The 19,890-nt window shown below is 38.5% G+C and overlaps 1 protein-coding gene across 1 annotated transcript in view; it reads right to left on the reverse strand.

Moving 5' to 3' along the window:
- Positions 1–3,257: 3,257 nt before the first annotated feature.
- LOC105807327 (chromosome unknown open reading frame, human C7orf31) overlaps positions 3,258–19,890 on the reverse strand; it is a 37,539-nt gene continuing 20,906 nt past the window's right edge. Inside the window, exons 6-10 of the mRNA XM_012640685.1 lie at positions 17,383–17,564; positions 14,581–14,669; positions 7,844–8,018; positions 7,459–7,550; positions 3,258–4,589 (exon numbers count right to left, since the gene is read on the reverse strand). Of these exons, the coding sequence (XP_012496139.1) occupies positions 3,771–4,589; positions 7,459–7,550; positions 7,844–8,018; positions 14,581–14,669; positions 17,383–17,564 (1,357 nt within the window). The 3' untranslated portion in view covers positions 3,258–3,770. The remainder of the gene's footprint in view (positions 4,590–7,458; positions 7,551–7,843; positions 8,019–14,580; positions 14,670–17,382; positions 17,565–19,890) is intronic.

A 19,890-nucleotide genomic window follows, 5' to 3' on the forward strand; every position in this document is an offset into this window, starting at 1 on the left:
ACTTGTGGTTTTGTTATTTTCTCTATTATTTTTCTATTCTCTATTTTGTTTATATCTGCTCTAATCTTTGTTATTCTTTTATGGTTACCTTTGGGTTTACTTTGTTCTTATCTCAGTTCCTTAGGTTGTAAAGTTAGGTCGTTGATTTGAGATCTTTCTTGTTTTTTAATGTAAGCATGTATTGCTATCAGTTGTACCCTTAGCACTGCTTTTGTGGTATCCCATAAGTTTTAGTATATTTTGTTTCATTCTAAGTATTTTCTAATGTTTCTTGTGATTTCCTCTTTGATTCATTGGTTAAGAGTATGTTGTTTAATTTCCAAAAATTTATGCCTTTTCCAGTTTTCCTTCCATTATTGAAGCATATCTAAATGTACGTATTTTCTCTGTAAGGTGTGTCACAGCCTTCTTGCACTTTGAAACATTAACTAGCACTTCAGTGTCCGCACAGTGGCTCACACCTGTTATCCTAGCATTTTGGGAGGGTGAGGCTGGAGGATCACCTGAGCTCAGGAGTTCAAGACCAGCCTGAGCAAGAGCTAGACTCCATCTCTACAAAAAATAGAAAAATTGGCCAGTCACAGTGCCAAGTGCCTGTAGTCCCAGATACTTGGGAGGCTGAGGTAGGAGGATTGCTAGAGCCCAGGAGTGTGAGGTTGCAGTGAGATATAATAATGCCACTACACTTTATCCTGGGCAACAGAGTGAGACTGTGTCTCAATCAATCAATCAATCAATTAATACATACATCAACACTACACTTGGAGGCTATTTTAACCAGCAAAATCACCAACGAAAGGCACAAAAATATGAAAAACATGGCATAAAATAGATAATAAAAGGGATACTTGTTTACAGTATGGAAGCTGAAACAAGAAGACAGTGTCACCTTGTTCAGTCTCAGCTGGGAACTGTATTTCCTGGACAGTTCACGTCTGTCAGTTTTCTGGCAGCCAACGGAAGCTCTCAGCACTCAATGGTCAGTATAAGCTCATCATGCCTGTTACTCTCTTTTTGCCCATCTAGATCCATTTTCCACACTTCTTGCCTTAGGCCACCTGAGGACTGTATCACCTGGGCCTCCTTGCTCTCTGGCTTCTGGTTGGGTTCTGCCAGTGGGAGGTACTGTACCTCTGGACCCTTCCCTTTTCCTGAAGGGCTCAGAGTGGTAAGGTTTCTTGCTGTTGTGAGTTCCTGGGATCCTCACTATACCCAGAAGATTCCCTAAACCCTGCCCACATCTTTGTAAATAGTCCCATCACTAAACCCCACTCAGTGAAATCCCTTGAGGGTGAGAGTCTCTTTCCTGCAATCACTTTTCCCCTTTTTCAGAACGGTATCCTGACCTCAGTTATGCCTTGTTGTTCTCCATGCAAGAAATCCTGTTTACCTTTCTTTACAAAATAATCCTCCAGACTTCTGTCAGGGTGAGGGAGGGCAGTTGCCCCATACTATGAGGTATAGGGTAGAGGGGAGAGGATCTAGGGAGCCAAGTGTGTCTTTGTTTTCACCCAATCTTCCTAAATTTAGCACCCTCCCAACCCCAACCCCCACCCTGCCTTCGCTCTCTCTCAGATCCAAAGGCTCCTGGTACTGAGTTCCTGAGTCTTTTGGGAATTCTGCGGTGTAACTCAGGCTGTTTTCCCCACTGCCAGTTTAGGGTTTTAATGTTTTCAGCCATTTAGGATCTATCTTTCATCTATCTCTTTTCTTTTTGTTATTTTTTGTTGGTTTGTTTTATTCATCTGTCTCTTTTCCAAAATGTTTCTGATGTCTTAGCTCCTACTTCCTGCATTGACTTGGCTAGTTTATGCTTGTGTGTAGTATAAAACAAAAACAAATTACAGCAGTAAAAAGGTTGGCTGTAGTTTTCATGTGCTTTTTCATAGTAAGTAAAATTACATGCATGGATTCAATCTGTCTTAACCTGGAAGCCTCCACTAATACTTTTTAAAATTGAGCTTTTGATGAGCATACTTGGAGTGTAGGTATTCTCTGTACCAAATAAGGTCAGATCCATTAACCTTACTGGTCAGCAGAGTTAGGAGGAGGGCTGACTTCCTCTTAGTTGAGGAGGATGACTATGACAATGTCTGAAGAGAAGGTTGCGCCACCCCTACACAGACGTGGGCAAAGTAAACATCATATTAATAGAATGTAATTTCTCACCAACTTTCATGCAACCCAGGGGAAAATGTGCAATTAAAACCTCAAATTCCCATACTGGAAAGGTGCATCATTGAAGTTTGCTCTTTGAGGTGGAAGAATCGCTTGAGGCCAGGAGTTCCAGACCAGCCTGAGCAACATAGCGAGACCTTGTCTCTCAAAAAAAATTAGCTGAGCATGGTGGCATGCACCTGTAATCTCAGCTACTTGGGAGGCTGAGGTGGGAGGATTGCTTGAACCCAGAAGTTTGAGGCTACAGTGAGCTATCATGGTGCCACTGTACTCCAGCCTGGGTGACAGTGAGACCCTCTCTCTACTAAAAAAAAAATTATTCTTTGGAATTTCAGTCCAATGATATACTTTATGACAAAAGGATCAAATTAGTTTAAGAAATGTATACACTATACCCCACTCACCGTGGACAGTCCTAATTACATTACATATTAAAGGCTATGGAGAATCCAATGATTAAGTTATGTGATTGAATTTGTTGCCCCGGTTTTTTCCAATATCATTTTACCACGTAAAATTTTGCCTCCCATAATACATAATGTAATTAGTGTTATATGAATTAGAATACAGTTTGGAAAAAATTTCTTTATTTTAGCCTAGAATAGTTTTAAGGAGGTATAACCAAATGACATGTTGGTCATAAAACACAAACAAAAGTTAAAATAAAAAAAATCTTCACAAAATACTTAAAAAAATTCCTCATCAACTTTCTGTGATGAACTATGTTTAAAATAATCTATTGGCACATTGAGTTGACTTGCATATATGGGAGTTAGCTGAACTCTTGGTGAACACCTTCCAAAAATGATGATTTTGGGGATGTGGAATGATATTAAACCATCCTTTCTTGCTACAATTAGAATTCGCCAGTTACTAATTAAAGCCATTACTAGATTTTCACAATAAAATAATTTTAGCTGCATGAAAGAAATAGTGGTGTTTCAGTGATCAGAAGGTTAAAGGGAAGGAAACCTATTTGACTTGCAGTGTGTGCTTGCACAGCATTTTGGGTTTCATCTTTTCCACTGGCTGTTATTTTGTCCACGTTTACATAAAGGAGTACAGTCCACGTATTTATATTAAGATAACATAGTTTGCACAGCTGTCCCTCAATTAACTGGGTGTTTGAGTTTTGTCTTTTCTACCTAATGTTATTTTGTGTAAACAATTACATAAAGGCACAATGTTCACATATTTATTTTATTAAGCTACTATAGTTCGTCATCTATTAAGCATTTGAGTTTTTTGCAAATTTTCGTGTTTTGGTAGAACAGTGAGATGAGTTGTACACATCGCTTTTCATGATTTTGGAAAATTTTCCTTGGAGTATAATTTGAAGATGTGATTAAAGACTATAAATTTTTCTGGTTCTAATATTTTATTGCCAAATTGGTAAACTTTTTAAGAAGTCAGAACATCTCCTTTCCTGGGTTACTCTGACCAGATCCTAACTTAAATTCCTGAAAACATAAACCTCATTAACAAGGTCATTATGGCTTAATCTAGAAAACAGAATCCAGTAACATGAAGGAAATTGTTGTATTTTTTCTTTTCTTGCAAGACGCTGGGTTTTGAAGGGAAGAATGAATATCTCAGTTATAGAAATAATGGGAATTATGGCCAAAGAATTGGTGTCTCATCCCTGAATGGTCATTATCCCTGAGGTCTTTATGGTCTTCTAGAATTGATTTATGGAAACGTTTTTGTGCACCAGTTTTTGAAAAGCAGTTCTTAAGGTCCAGCAGGTTGGTATGAGGCTTGGCCACTCCAGCTCTAGGAATCCAGTCCAGAATAGGTTTTGTTTCTTCATAGGTTTCCATGTTCAAGCCCAACCGTTCTTCTGGTTTACTTAAAAAATGATCTAAAGCAAAGGCTTCTGTGTCCAATTCATTTTGTAAAATACTAGACTTACTAAGGCTAACAGGGTTTGGACACATAGTATACGTATCACGTAAGGGAAATTTAAAACGGTCATAGGGAATGTAATCGTTTGGTTTACAGTATGGTATGGGTTGGGGTTTTAATAACAGCTGTCTCAAGTACAAATCTTCTGTCTTTTTAGTATCTGTGATTTTCGGAAATGGTTTTATGTCGTAAATACTACTTAGATTTTTTGTTGGGTAATAAGGTAGGTGTGCATAGGTAGATAGCAATTGTTCTTCTTTGATCTTCTCTTCAATATCCTGGTCTTTATGGGTCACACCAGCTGGTATGTTATCTCTAAGTGCCATCATTTCTGTAGTACTGGGTACAAAGGTATGAAAATTACACAAAACTCTAGGGGTACAATCTGGACAGGCAGATGGTCTTTCCTGGACAGTAGCCTCCCGAGGGCATCGGTTCTGAATCAGTCGGGCAATTCGTCCTTCTAAGGGTCTGGAGGGTTTGAAGACAGGATGGAATTTTTCTTGCTGTAGTTGTGGGATAAAAAGGAGAAAAATAAATCAATTAATATGGCATTACAAAGATATTGCTACAAATGGCAGGTCAAAAGTCATACCCATTTCACTGTCTGAGTACATGAGAGGGGTGCAGGAGCATACGTTACAATGTTCTTTGACGTTAATTTAAAGACATTGAAATTTGGGTCCAAATAAACCCATTGTTCTCCCTCACTGGTTTTAGCTAATATGGAAAGGGTATTTTTTATTTGGCTATACAGAAACTCTTCTATGTAGGAATTCTTTGCTTTTAAACTTCAGAGATATAAAGGAATCACTGGAATAAAACTTCTGCCTATCACCAACAGATGACATTGGCAGTTGTGTGCAATTATTTAAATCTCAGCCAAAGCCTTTTATATTAGGCCAAGGCAAGGGTCCTTAAACCTTGGCTGACTCAGAGTCCTCTTCAGAGCTGACATGAAATTCCTAAGCTCCTAAGACCTTCCAAGGTTGTGATTCGGAAGACCTGCAGTGGGGCTCAGGAATATGCGTTTATAACAAGCATCTCAGGTGATGCTGAGGCTCATGACGTGCCATGCTTTGAGAAACGCTGGTCAGAGGTGTCATGTCTGTGCTTCTTTTTGAGATGTTTTCTAAATACTATGAACTCATTCATGTCTGGTAACTGCGAAAGCAGTGAGTGTATTCAAAGTGCTATATATATGCTGGGTGGGAGAAAGAAAGGAGTTGACTGGAAAGGGGCATGAGGGAACTTTCTGGAATCATAATATTCTATATCTTGATAAGGGTTTGGGTTACAAAGGTGTATGCATTTGTCAAAACTCAGTGAACGTACACTTAAGATTTGTGCAATTTCATTGAATGTATATTCTGCCTTAGAAAAACCTGAAGCCAGGTACAGTGGCTCACACCTATAATCCTAGCACTTTGGGAAGCTGAGGCAGGAGGAGCGAATGAGCCCAGGAATTTGAGGTTGCAGTGAACTGTGATGATGCCACTGCGTTCTAGCCCTGGGCAACAGAGTGAGACCCTGTCTCAAAAAGAAAAAAAAAAAGAAACAAATATCGGACTATGGTTGATGATACGCATGCTGAATATTTAGGGGTGAAGTATACAAATGTCTATAATTTAGTCTAAAATGCATAAAAAATAATAAAGTTTATTGATGGATGGTTAGAGAGATGGAAAAATGGATAGGTTATGTGATATAACAAGTACAGTAAAATGCTAATGGTAGAATCTAGGTGGTGAGTATATGGGTGTTAATTATAAAATTATTTCAACTTTTCTGTATGTTTGAAAATTTTTATAATAATATGTTGAAGAAAAAAAATAAAAAGGATGTCTGTATGATGATGGAATTGTCAGCAGAGAAAATAAAAATGAGAATGGTGAGAAAATAACCGTGGCTTGGACTTTAAAAAAATGGATTTAGGAATATCCTTTTGGTTATAACCTAATCTGTTCATAGTTGGAGGAATTTCCATACTGAATTATTGTTAATAACAAATTTGTTATAACTTTTGCTAATCAAGTGTGAGTAAATATTATGAAGAAAATAAAAAACTCTCTTTGACATGCTTTGTTAAATTTGTCATAAACAACAAAATTCATACATATCATAATTTGATAGTATGTCTTTATGAAAGCAGTTTTTAGTACCTTTAATTTATACTATGATATATTTCATATGCATTTTATTACCACTAAAACATGTTTTCCCAGAGTCTGTTATTTATGTTTTAGTCAGAAACCAGCAAGATTCACTGAAACTTTGTTTTAAACTTCCAACTGTTTTAGGTATTATTTTATCTTCTTAATAAATATTTAAGTGTTGATTTACTTGCACAATAATTTTGCATATAATATACTTGACAAGCATCATTTGCATAACTGTACATGTATTTCTTTGTAAAAATGATAAAGCTGCTTCCTGAGGAGCTAGACCCTACAGGGTCAAATCTGTGGAAATCTGGATAGTTGCTGAATACAACTTAGAGAATGCTCATTGCAAGTAAAGCATAAAACCAATTAAAAAACTTCAGTGAATGATAAAGCAAGTCTATGCAGTCTATGGAACCACTTCTAGTGTAATGATTTTATATCAGCCTAGGAAATGCTGAAGCTAATGTAAAATGGGTATGTTCAGCTCAGTCTTTATAAAGAGCTCAAACTGAAATAATCTTACAGTTGTTTTGTATGTGTCTTTCCATAATTTACATCTTTAAAAATATTATTTTTTTTTCAAAATTTGTAGTTGTAGAGAATAAAATATAGGTCTCAAATAAAATAACATATATGCAAACTATTAGGTCATTTCATTTCATTTACATAATTAAGCCAACAGATTATACCTTAAGGGCTTGATCATTTCCAGGCCATTTCACATAATCAATTAAAAAGTCTCTATTGATATTTGCAGAGAATTTATTGGCTTTTGGTTGTAATTTAGCAAACTCTCAATTATTGTGACTATGAGGAGGAAGCATTCATCTCTTCAAAAGCAATGGTGACGTACAAGATATACAAATATGCAAAGATCCACAGAATTTATTAAGAATCTCACTAAAAAACTAGTTAAGCTCTATTTTGTAAGTTATTTTAGCAAGAGTAGGATAGTGGAAAATCTGTTAAAAACATATACACACATACACACACAGTGAAGAGGAAAAGAAACCTTGTTTTTCCAAGTAGTAGACAAGGGTATTCAAACCAGTTCAAATCAGTTCAGAATTAACTTTCAAAATGAGTTAAATTTTCCCTTTGCTAGCTTAGTTGCCAATATTCATGACACAAAAAGTGGGCAAAGCAAGAAGGAGCCGGACATCTGAATACTCTCCCACTAAATAACTGAGAGTTGACTGCAATTACTTACAGGCTCTGGGTCAAATCCTATCTGTCCAGTTAACTCTGCTACCTCCTTTTCATGGAAATCATCCAGTTCTAGGGGGTTCATGGGCCCCAGACCTTAATGGAAACATTGTCTTATTATTTTGTTATAGTAAATGAAGAACAGCACTTAAAGTTGTCATTTATAGGAAAGCTTACCCATTCCTTTTGTAATATAATTAGAATCAATAAAATGAAAACCAACCCTACCTCCCAGCTACCCATGAAGAGAAACTTACCACCCACCTTAATTCCTATTAGTACTTAGACTGAGAAACAGGGAAAAATATTAGAAGATGAAAGCTTATAATAGTATTTGTCAAATATTACAATTTTGTTCCAATTTTACTTGCATTAAAGTGAACTCATACCTGTAAAATCATGAGTGTATGAAGTGAGCCAGTGGGATCTCTCAAGATTTCTTCGTATGTTGGCATCTTTTGCAGAGTTAATATGGTCCCATGAATTTAAAGAAGTGTTAGGAGCGAAGGTTTTAGGAGGTTTCGGGTAGAATACTGGCTTATTTTTCTCAACACATTTAGGAAACTAGAATATGAACATAAAGATTATTGCTATTACTGTCATCCAGTAGAATAAGGGCTGATTCAGTCTCTGCAGGAAAGGGGCAAAGGAAATTCTAGGCTGAAGTCAGATACTGTTTTTTCTTCATTAATTACTAATATTCTATAACTGTAATCATATTTAAACACAATATTTTGTCAAAGAAATGGTAGGGTCTTTTCTAAAAGTCTTTTGCCTTAGCAGGGACTCTGATAACATATACTGGAGAAATGTCCCTGGATACTCTACCTCCAGTGAAATTTTATTAGAAATACAAAGGGCCCCAAGGTACTCTCTTGGCTAAGGTTAGACAAAATTGTGTGCCTCCTACTTTTCCTTCCCTGCCGGAAATGAAACCATTTGATGTCTTTTATGAATTTCTGATGAAAGTTAAGTCACTGAAATTCAAATAAAATTTTTATTCTTCAGACATAACTATGGCATTTTATTTTACATTTTCAAAAGAGGTATGCTTGTAAACATCAGTGAATGAATGTTTCACTTTTTGGTTACTTAGAAATTCACCTTTTCTCAGTATCTCTCTTATACTAAATAAATATTTACTGAGTACCTGTATGTGCACAATAGTGGCGAGAAACAGGATGGATCAAATCCCTGGGACAAATCCTGCCATTCAGGAGCACATTGGCTAGTAGCGGAAATAAGGCCTGAACGCAAATGACTATAAGATGAAAAGTAACTCTTTGTTATAAGAGAGATTAAGAAAAAATTATTTGGAAGTTCAGAGGAGGGAGAGATTTATTCCATCTGAATGGGGAAGTGGGGCTGGGAGCGGGAAGAGAGGGAGGAGATGAGAGGCCACGTTAGGCCACGCCACAGAAACCGGCACTTGAATGGCATGCAGAGATGCGGATACCAAAGCAACAGCAGGAGCACAGGTATGGATGGTGGGGGCGAGTGTGGGACTGTCATTTCTTGAACATTATGCTGCTTGTTGCCCTCATAGCCAGGCCCACCCTTAACATTTGCAGAGCCTGGGGCTAAAGTACCAGTGAAAGTCCATATTCCATTTGTCTAACTAGTTTAATTTATAAATCAAGCAAATAAATTGTTAAATAAAATATGTTCCATTCTCCTACTTGTTCCGGGATAAAGATGACAAAATACCTTTGTAACAACCTGGAAGACCAGGTTCAAATTTAGACTTGTTGGACTACTCTGAGTTCTGCCCGGGAACATGGTGGCTCAGGAAAAGCAGCCACTGGCTGCTGGCCTCAGCACCCCTCTTGCTTTCTTCCTTACCTGCCCTATCTACCCATCACCCCCACTTCCAGCAAACAGCCATGTCCTCACCACTCCTTTGGCCTAGAGGTATATACTGGCTGGCGGCACTGTCAACCGTTGGCAGGAGGGGCCTGAAGAAAATTCCCCAAGAAGGCCCTGGGACTGGGTTCAAAGCCATTTGGTCAGGGAATTCTGTGGTTCAAGATCATGGTCTGGAGAGGGAGACAGGGGAGCACGGGCTCCAGGTGGACATAGCCTCTTGCTCCCATAAACTCCCTGTCCCACAGGGAGAGGCATGATCAGAGGAAGACTAGAAGTGGGCCCTCTGAAGCATGGGGTCCTTTAAAGTTTCTGGGCCTGAGGGTGACACTGCTCATAGCAACCCTGTGAGGTTGGAGTGATCCCTATTTTACATATATAGAGTACTCATGGCAGAAGGCACTTGGAATCTGTCTCAAGAAGTATTAAATGACCACCCCTAGGAACCTGTAACAAATACGTGGCTTACTTATTCAGGGATAAAGAAAGCCCCTTTGTTCTCCTAATCGTTATTATTTGCAGACCCAGCTTACTTGGAAATAAGAAGGACTTTTTTCAAATATTGTTCTAAGGGACTGGAGTAATCCCGTGTCTCATACTGGCTGAACTAACAGCAGTGACCAAGCACACGAGAAAGAAAATAGGAAATGTGAAATTTTACTGTAGCCTCTGATGTCTTGGGAAGTGGTTAAAGAGCCAGGAAACACTTGAAGGGGAGCTGGTCGATTTTGAGCAGGTCCTGGTGATGTTACTCTGCGAGGACAGAGAGGGGCTGGTGGCAATCCTTCACTCAATAGCAGGTGTTTATTGGCTCAATATACTCTTTAAAGGGGAGAGTTTGTATCTGATATGGAAGATAAGTGCAAGGTAGGAAGGAATTCCAGTTTCTGAGATGTTAGTTTCTAGAAGACAATCTAGGCTACAAAAGAGTGATGTTAGTTGTTTTGAATTTGGAATACAATCTTAGAGGAATAGTACTATATAAATCATGGTTATATTCCCAGCATAGCTCATAAAGTATCTGTAACTCATAACTTAAACATTTACTGAATACCTATTACATGCAAAACTATGTGCAAGGTTTTGAGGGCTCTGTGCAAGGCACCAAAACTCCATAAATTGCCATTAAAATAACAGAAAGTAATATGGTTGTAATAAATGAAACAAAAAAATCAAACAGTTTTTTGTTTTTAGTCTTGAATGATGGGGCTTAACCAGGTTTAATAGGGGAGCAAGAAAAAGTTTATCGTGAAGACCACATTGCCCTTTGGAGAGACTTTAGTATTTGGGGACACTTGTTCTTTACTGGATATTTCACTTAATTCTATTGTATTAGCACCATTTTTACACTAAGAAGTTATGATTAGGCACTTTGTTCATTTACATATGGAACGAAGAGAGACATAGAGAAAGGGAGCAAATAATGGCAGAGAGATTTTTTTTTTTGGCATCTAGTCAGGACTTAGAAGTTTGAAGGGGGATGAGGATGCGCAGTTGGGGAAGGTGCTGCCTGGGATGGAACAAGGGGAAAGGAGGAGGCGGCGAGGCAGGAGATGGGGAGAGAGTGGGCCCGTTTGCAGGTGGGAGGTGGAGCACAGGGTGGCAGTGATGATGGAGAGGTGTGCTGTGGGTATCCAGTTATGTGGTAAGATGTACTTCTCTAAAGGAGGTGCCTGCATGCTCACCAAATTCCTTCTGGCCATTTGAGGATGGGTGTGGATTGTGGGTGCTATTGTGGAGAGACAGAACTGTCTCAGGACTAAGGAATGCATCTCTAGGAGACGGCTGGGCATTTTAGATTGGAAAGATGGCAGATGGCTCAAGAAGGAAAATTGCCTTCCTTTGTAAGGGTGATACAAGTAAGCTCCTTTTCAAACAGAAGCCAAGGGTCTGTCCAGATACTTAGGTTTATGGAAATCTGGGTTTTCATGAACATTGTGTTAATAAGTAGGCTCAACTAGGTTTTGAAAATGGATTTGTTAAAACATTTCAAATAGTCCAAGGTTAGGGAAGTTTATGGCACTTGACCTATGTGATTACACTGTATCTTACTCAGAAGATGATTACAAGGAAGATTTTATCCTAAAGACTATTTTCATACTGCAAAAACTAAGACCAGATGCTTGAGTTCTTGAGAAACAGAAAGGACCAAAGTCTAAAGCCATTTGAGCAAGTAGTGACATAAATAGCACAGAAGAGTAAAATATTAAAATCTATTATTGTTTGCCAGTTGCAAAAGGAAAAGGAATGTTGATTGGCTTGGTTATGGCTGGAACTGTGAGAAGAGATCTGTGAGAAGAGATCTCAGAGAGAAAAGAGTGGGTAGGAGAGGCCCTGATTAGAGTGACAACGAGTGCAATGATCAGTAATGACTCTGCCGGGGAAAAGTATGGCCAGTCCAAAGAGACAAAAGGGTCGGGCAGCTCTGGGGTCTGGGTGGGAAAGAGGTAGCTGATCTCTGTAGCTCCTGAAGGCACAGGCTCCATACACATGTACAGTGAAAGGGTGAGGGCAAAATGACATTTTAAATACTCTGTTAAAATTAAGCCCCAGCACTTAATTTTTAAAAGATTCAACCTTCTTATTTGGAATATTCTCCTTTCCCAGGTTACCCATTTCTTAATGTTGCTAGGTCAACAAAGTATTATAACCACTGGAATAATAGTACTGCCAGTAGCTACTGTTTATTATGAGCTTATCATGTACTGATATGGTGCTGGGTGCTTTTCTCTGCATTTCATTCTCAGGACAACACTACCAGTAGATTTTATTATTATTTCTGTCTTACCTATGAGCAAACTGAGGTATTGAAGGATTAAGTATATTACCCAGGTCACAAAGCTGACAAGTTTTAGAGCCAGGAGCTGAGCCACTTTAAAATTCACATTGTTTACCAATATGTGATACATATTTTCTTATTGGCTCAGATGGAAAATACTAAAATATGGTTCCTGGAGTTTCTTCTTTTGCAGCTAGGTGACACATTTTTGAAACTGCTTATCAGGTTATTGGTGTCCCTCCTCCTCTCCTGGCACAGGTTGCAGGAGGAGGAGAGAGAAGACTATTAGTCCATAAATACAAGCTACAAGTCCTTAAAAACAAGGCATTCTTGCTATGGGTCCCATCCTTAGGGGATGGCTCAATGGATGTGGGGTGCATCCTTTGCCCCTGGTGATTCTAATGTGCAGCCACGGTTGAGAATCACTGCTCTGGCAGTAGGAAAGGTAAATATCATCAAAAAATCCTCCTTTAATAAAAATGGAACATTGCAGATAAAGTTAGAGATTCTTTGACTACTTCCCCCAATTAAGTGGTGAAAGGCAGGAAAAACGGGAGGACAAGTACAGGGTATTATCCTAAGGATTAAAAAAAGATGAGTCATGAGGTACTTCCATCAGGCTCAGAATCACTTTTATTTTTATTTCTTTGTCCAGGGAAGTATAAACTAGATTAGGGTTAGGGATGAGCCACAGGAATATCCAAAAGGTTGAAAATGAGGGCCAGTTAGAACATGTTAAGAAAGTGGGATTAATCATTAAAGAGAAGAAGAATCATCAAATCAGTCAAAAATATTTATGTACAAAGTGCTGTGGGGGATATACACATGAAACAGTCTCTTCTCAACCTGTCATTTAGTTGATGAGATATAAAACGTATGTGAAAATGTATTTATAGTATGTGTGGTAGAAGTCAGAAGAAGAAGAAATCACTTCTGCTGGAGTAATAATGCCTTATACATTATAGTGTTTCTAGTTTTCAAATCTTTCATATGAGCCTCATATCCTGTGAAATTTGTAGGACATATTTTACTGAAATTATACAGATAAATTTTATTAATTAAAGCACAGAGAAGGGGAGCAATATGCCTAATATCACTTAGAGAGCAAAAGGCAATATGAGACTAACTGGAACATAGGTCTCCTGACCTGGTTCTCTCACCACACAACAGAAACAAGGAGGGTTGAGCTGAGCCTGGAAGAAATGGCAAGTGTTAGGCAGAGAGGCCGAGAGGAGGGAAATGGCATGAACCTGTTCAGGGACCACAGGCGGAGCTAGGCTGCAGGGGAGAAAGCGAGGCCCGATCCTTAAGGGTCTTCATACCTCATTAAAGCACTGGGATTTACACGCAGGCAGCAGCAGCCGTTCAGGGTGCAAAGGGGTGTGATGTGAGGAAAGCAGGATTTTGATGAGTAGGAACAAACTGACCTGCAGAGTTGGAGTCTTTGGCTATGAGAACATATAATGATACGATGGCTCCAGAATAACTTCTCATATTTCTGGGTTGCTTAGATAGATTTTACTTAAAAGAATGAAAGAGATCCAGTAAGGCAGATGATTCTTTAGGGATTCTTCTTGATATTTAACTTTAAAAAACAAACAGGAAATTGCTTACTTCACAGATGAGCGTGTGACACTGCAGTTGACCACATGCTGGCCTGCCACAGTGGGTTTCCAGGTAAAATTAAAATGTTTCCAACCTTCCATAATTATTATTTGCCTGTCTCATAGACAGTTGGATGCAAGGAGATAATACATGGAGAACATTTGGCACTGCTTCTCACAAACCAATGGTCAATAAATCTTAGCTATTATCATTCTCAAATGTCTAGATATTTTCATGATTTAAAAATCTCTCTTTTTATTCATGTGGAGATATGGTATAGAGGTTAAAAGCAGAGACTAGAATCTCACAAACCTGAGCTCTGTGATCATGAGATAGTCACAAACTCTCTTGAGTCTCAGTTTTCTTATTTGTAATATAGGAATGATGATACTAACCTTGGGAGATTATTGTAAGGGTTATTAAGTGGTTAGTGTGTAGCAATTGCTCAATAAATGATAGCTATTGTTTATTTTTATTTTACTTTAGACTTGACACAAATGTACTGATAATGGTTGAAACAATAATAGCTTGTAAATCTTTCTGAAAACCTCCCATTCACTCTGAGCATATTTGGAGTTACTTGATATTATGAATCATAAGAGTAGGGCTGGGGGAACTGTGTAAAACACAGTCTGTCCCCACCATCTTTCTGAGGGGAACATTTTTTTTTTTTTTGTAACTGTGGAAATGTTCCATAGCTGCCAAAAGTATATGAAATCGGCTAAGAAAATTGAATTGAAGACTGTGACTCATGGTCAAAATCTTGCATTTTTCATTCTGCTAGAAAACCAAAACAATCCATTTTTTGGATTGTTATAAACTTATTGAAGAAAAATATTTTTTACTTTCTTTTAAACACACATTTTAAAAGATACTTACGTCATAATATACACCCTGACCTGGCCAAGTCAATGCTTTCTTCTTTGAATCTGTGGGAATATCAAGCAGTTCGTATCTGTAAGGATGACCTGAAAATTTCAGGAAAAGCACTATTATCCTGAATAAATAAGCACAGTCTTTTATCCAATGGGGTTAATAGGTACAATAAATAGAAATGAGATAATACAAGGCAGAGATGAATGTTGGTGTACATATTACCTACATAGTTACAGCTTATGCGATAAAGCCCACTCTTGAATTCTTGAGCCCTCATGTGAGCAGTGTGTGGCCACGTAGAGTGAGAATGAATCTTTAACCCCAGTGCTCTCAGCAGTAACTGGGACACCAGCGCTCCACCTCTCTTGTTAACGACAGAGATCCTTACGTAAATAGTAAATCTTCCCGGATCCTCCCTCCTTCTGGTCTCTGGAGGCTCAACAAATACTTTTCTATACTACTTATTTTGGCTTTTCTCTGTCTAAATATTAAGAGTTTTCCAAAATTGAATGAGTACTTACTTACTCAAAAGGTATTGAATGAGAACATTTTAAAGACAACAGCTTCTTAGATTTTGGTTCATAATGTTCTAAGCTTGTCAACACAGCATGGTAGTAAGAACAGAGGCTGGTATTTACTGAACACTTAATATGTGCCAGTCACTAAGTGTTTTTTATATATATCATCACATGCATTTTTCATAACATTACATAACATTTCCTACTTGAATCGATAAGGAAACTGGGCCACAGAGAGAATAAGCAATTTCTCCAAGATCACAGAGCTCTAAGTAGAATTCAAACTTAGGCAATCTGGTTCTAGAACCTGCACTCTTAACCTACGTGCTTCTTTCTTTTCTTTTTTTTTTTTTTTGAGACAAAGTCTCACTGTGTTGCCCGGGCTAGAGTGCCGTGGCGTCATCCTAGCTCACAGCAACCTCAAACTCCTGGGCTCAAGCAATCCTTCTGCCTCAGCCTCCTGAGTAGCTGGGACTATAGGCACGCGCCACCATGCCCGGCTAATTTTTTTCTATATATTTTTAGTTGTCCGATTAATTTCTTTCTATTTTTAGTAGAGACGGGGTCTCGCTCTTGCTCAGGCTGGTTTTGAACTCCTGAGCTCAAACAATCCGCCCACCTCGGCCTCCCAGAGAGCTAGGATTACAGGCGTGAGCCACCACGCCCGGCCGTACGTGCTTATTTCTAATAAAGAAAAGTTAAAATAAGTGGAAGAGTAGAAACCTAAGCAGTACTAGTTTCTGGAAAGATCTTTTCATAAGGGTTATTATAGTTATCTTTTTAAAATCCCTTAAGAGTGACTGAATGGTCAGAGAGAGATAGATGCTTAGAAGAACAGGAAATAAAGAAGGCAACTTGTTTCTTCAGTCCCTTATCTACAACTGCACTGAAAAGTTGTTTTTATGAAATCAACACATATTTCTGTGATTTCTTGTTAATCATATGTACTTCATATAATTTCAGAAATCCTCATTGAGGATTGAAAAATAATTTACTTTGATGATTTACCTAATAAGATCATAAAAATTTCAGTTATTTAGGTATCATATCTTTTTTTCCCCAAGAGACTGGGGTCTCACTCTGTCCCTTGGGCTGGAGTGCAATGGTGCAATCATAGCTTGCTGTGACCTTGAACTCCTGGGCTCAAGCGATCCTCCTGGGACTATAGGCATGGGCCACCATGCACAGTTTTAGGTGTCATATCTTGTAGTTCTTTTGCACAGTACCCTCTCTTTCTACTCCCCAATACATAGTTATGGCACTCGACACTAAACAGTCACTCTACTTGATACAGTTTTCTCTACTTTTTATCAATGCTTCCTGGTCTGAGAGGCGATAGAAAAGTTCAGCATAATGCACACATACTGGAGTCACTATATGTTAACAGGGCAATAAAAATAATAACTGCTAACATTTATCTCTGTAATCTATGACGCAGGCACTAATATTTCCATTTGATGGACTAGGAAGTAGAGACAGAGAAATTCAGAAGCTTTCCCATGGTCCACAGTAAGTAGCACATTGAGAATTCTAGCCATGCAGTCTGACTCCAGAGTCCATGCTCTTAAGCACTCTGCTATGCTAGAGCTCAAAACATTACTGTCTGCTAATTAGGTAATGAAGTTGAGATTATGGCAGTATTCTGTCCTTGCATTTTCACGTACAGAGGAAGTGCATTATAGGACAATTCTTGAGTCTCACTTACCTCACAGCCTAAACGTATTCAACAAATTTTTACCTTTGACTACCACCGTATGCCTTTTCTATCACTTTCAGCTACCCTCTCTCTATCAGTCTTTCTCCAGAGGTGTCCTCTCTGTTTTCACACGTGTGTAGACAGTATCCTCAGTAATGACTGAGGTGTCTAGTGTGGGAGAGACTTGATGACTGGTGTTAGGATTCCCATCCTCTCTGCTAAAACACATCCATGAAGACGCCAAGGTTTGAGACTGGGAGAAGATGCTCCAGGGTGTTAAGAGGAACTGAACAAACTGCTCCCATTACTTTCTGAGTCTTATTTCAAGGGGGATCTTTCAATTCAATCACTCCTGCTGCACCCACATCTAGACTCTAATGATTGAACCAAACATTGTTCCTTGTGCTGGCCATCTGGGCTAGGATGGAATTTTTAAAAGCTAAACCATAAGAGAGAGAGATGGAAGGAAATAATCTACTGATGAGTCACACGTTTGAGACTTGAATCCTTTGTGCTCCTTCCTTTCTTTATTATGAATAAATCCCCAAAATAAAAGGAATTGATATAGTTCAATTTCAAATCACATTTTACCTCTTGTCTTCAAAACCGTTGTATCATAGGCCTTGGCTGGCACAGTGGGAGGAAAGGGCTGTTGGGTGCGGGCTTTAATGCCAGTGTAGAGGTCCTTGGGTGATGTGAAGGTCGGGAACATGGCACCACGAGGAGTGTGTGTGTGGTAGGGGTGTTCAACTGGATATGGTGAGCAGATTTCTCTAAGGTTTATTGAGCAAACAAAATGAAACAAAAAAAAAAAAAGAAGAGAAAGAAGTATGATTGAAAAAGTTAATCATCAACTATTTATTGGGATCCTTTTTTTGTGCAGAGACTTGTTCCAATCCCTGGGAACACGACAGTGAGCCACACAAAGTCCCTGTACTCACGGAGTTAGCATTTGCTGGAATGTATACTATAAAACATGAGCTTTTCTTAATTTTGCTAGACAAAACTAAATTTTTAAAATAAATCATATCTAATTATCAGTGAATAACTTCAATAATTGGTATAAAAATGTAAAGCAGAAGATATATGCATTTTGTGTTTTTAGAATAGCATAGGAAGAATTTCTAGTTGCTTTTAATTTCTGCTCCTTGTTTTAACTGGATTCCAGTACTTTATTTCATTGAATTGTTTTGGGCATTCGGTTTCAGCAACGCAAAGTGTTCTTCTAATCATCTTGGACTGAACTTTCAACCCGGGTTATTTGTTCTTTAAGTAATCAATCAACAAAATATATTGCCTGTTTATGCACACAATACTGTTTCAAAATTAAAAAGCCAAACGTAGCTAGTACACTGAAGGAGGAAAAAAGTTAAGAAAACCATAGAGATATCATTTTCCTCTCACTTAGTGAACTGGCAGAGGTTAAAAAACAACCAACCAACTATGTGGGAGCTGTCTAAATTAGAAGGAAATTAAGATTAGGAAGTCCATGGGATAGAGAAATGTTGTTTATAATTAGAAAATTAAGTAGAAAAAAGCGAGACCAGTGTTATGGGTTGAATCGTACCTTCCCCATCAAACCCATATATTGAATTCCTAACCCCTAGGGCCTCATAATGTAATCTTATGGGGAAATAGGGTCATCGCAGATATAATTAGTTAAGTGGAGTTTCTCTATACTAGAGTAGGATGGGGCTCTAATTTGGTATGACTGCTGTCCTTATAAAAAAGGAAAACACAGGCACACAAGGAGAATGCCATGTGACGAGAAGGTAGAGATCAAATCTGCAAGCCAAGGAACACAAAGATCGCCGGCACACCCCCAGAAGCCAGGAGGGAGGCGTGAAACAGATTCTCACATCCCTCAGAAGGAACCAACCTACTGCCACCTTGACCCTGGATTTCCAGCCTCCCTCTTTGGAACTTACCCGCCTATAAGCAGAAAGGTGAATCCAAGAAATATAACCCAACAAAAAGGGCTTTACTTTTCATACTGCTTATGAAGAGAATTTGAAAAGTCCAAAATGAGGGTTCTTCACATAGTTGTTTTTAAAAAAACGAAAACAAAAAAACTTAGACCTTAATTTTCATAGCCTTTTGAATCCGTTATTGCTTTAACTGAAACACAATTTTAAAACGTCAATTTCATATTTTCAGTTAAGATTGACAGAGGACTCCAGCAGCACCGAGAGCACCTAGTGCGCAGACCTTCGTTTCTAGGACCAGTCTCCAGTGAAAGGAACCAGGGTTTCTTGGAGTTATGGCTGATTCTAGGAGTGGGGCAGGGAATATACAAGATGAGCCTGGAGTATCTTAAAGTGCCAGTAAGTGAGGAAATGCTAAACGCAAAAAACCCCCAAACACTGCACCATGATGGGGGAAATGTAAAAGAATATAGGAGTGACCTAAAAGAGCTCCTAATGGCCAATTAGAGTAACAAAATTAAGTGATATTGGATGACTGCCTAAGTACCAAAGCATAAAATAAATCCACAAGTCACAGATATAAATAAATGATTAAATAAATAAATAAATAGACGGAGTAGAATAGATAAATCTCCTATGCAAAAGAATGCCGAATAATTTATGTAGGTATTCTGCTCTCAAGAAGGTGGAGTATACTTCCAGACACTTTAAGTGGGGGCTGCGCTGTATTTTTTAGAAGAATACAGTATGGAAAGGGGAGAAAAAAGAGTAAGCGTACAGTGGGGACACCTAATAAACACTATCTCTGCCAGGTGATCAAGGTTAACATCAACAGTGATAAATCATGTTGATAGCACGTGCTCTTGATATGACGTGATGAAAATGGCACTTTACCTCTGTGGCCTTTCTTCCCAAAATACATTACCCCAGTCTAATCATAAGAAAAACGTCAGTCAGACCCAGTTTGGGGGCATTCTATGAAATATCTGATTAATGATCTTCAAAATTGTCAAGGTCATCAAAACAAGGAAAGCCTGAGAAATTGTCACCGCCAAGAGCAACCTAAGGAGACATGGTGACTAAATGTAATGTGGTGTCCTGGATGGGGTCTTGGAACAGAAAAAGGACATGAGGAGAAAACCAAGGAAATCTGAATAAAGTATGAACTTTAGGT

The sequence above is a fragment of the Propithecus coquereli genome, unplaced genomic scaffold (genome assembly GCF_000956105.1).
Source record: "Propithecus coquereli isolate 6110/MARCELLA unplaced genomic scaffold, Pcoq_1.0 Scaffold156, whole genome shotgun sequence".
Lineage (NCBI taxonomy): Eukaryota > Metazoa > Chordata > Mammalia > Primates > Indriidae > Propithecus > Propithecus coquereli.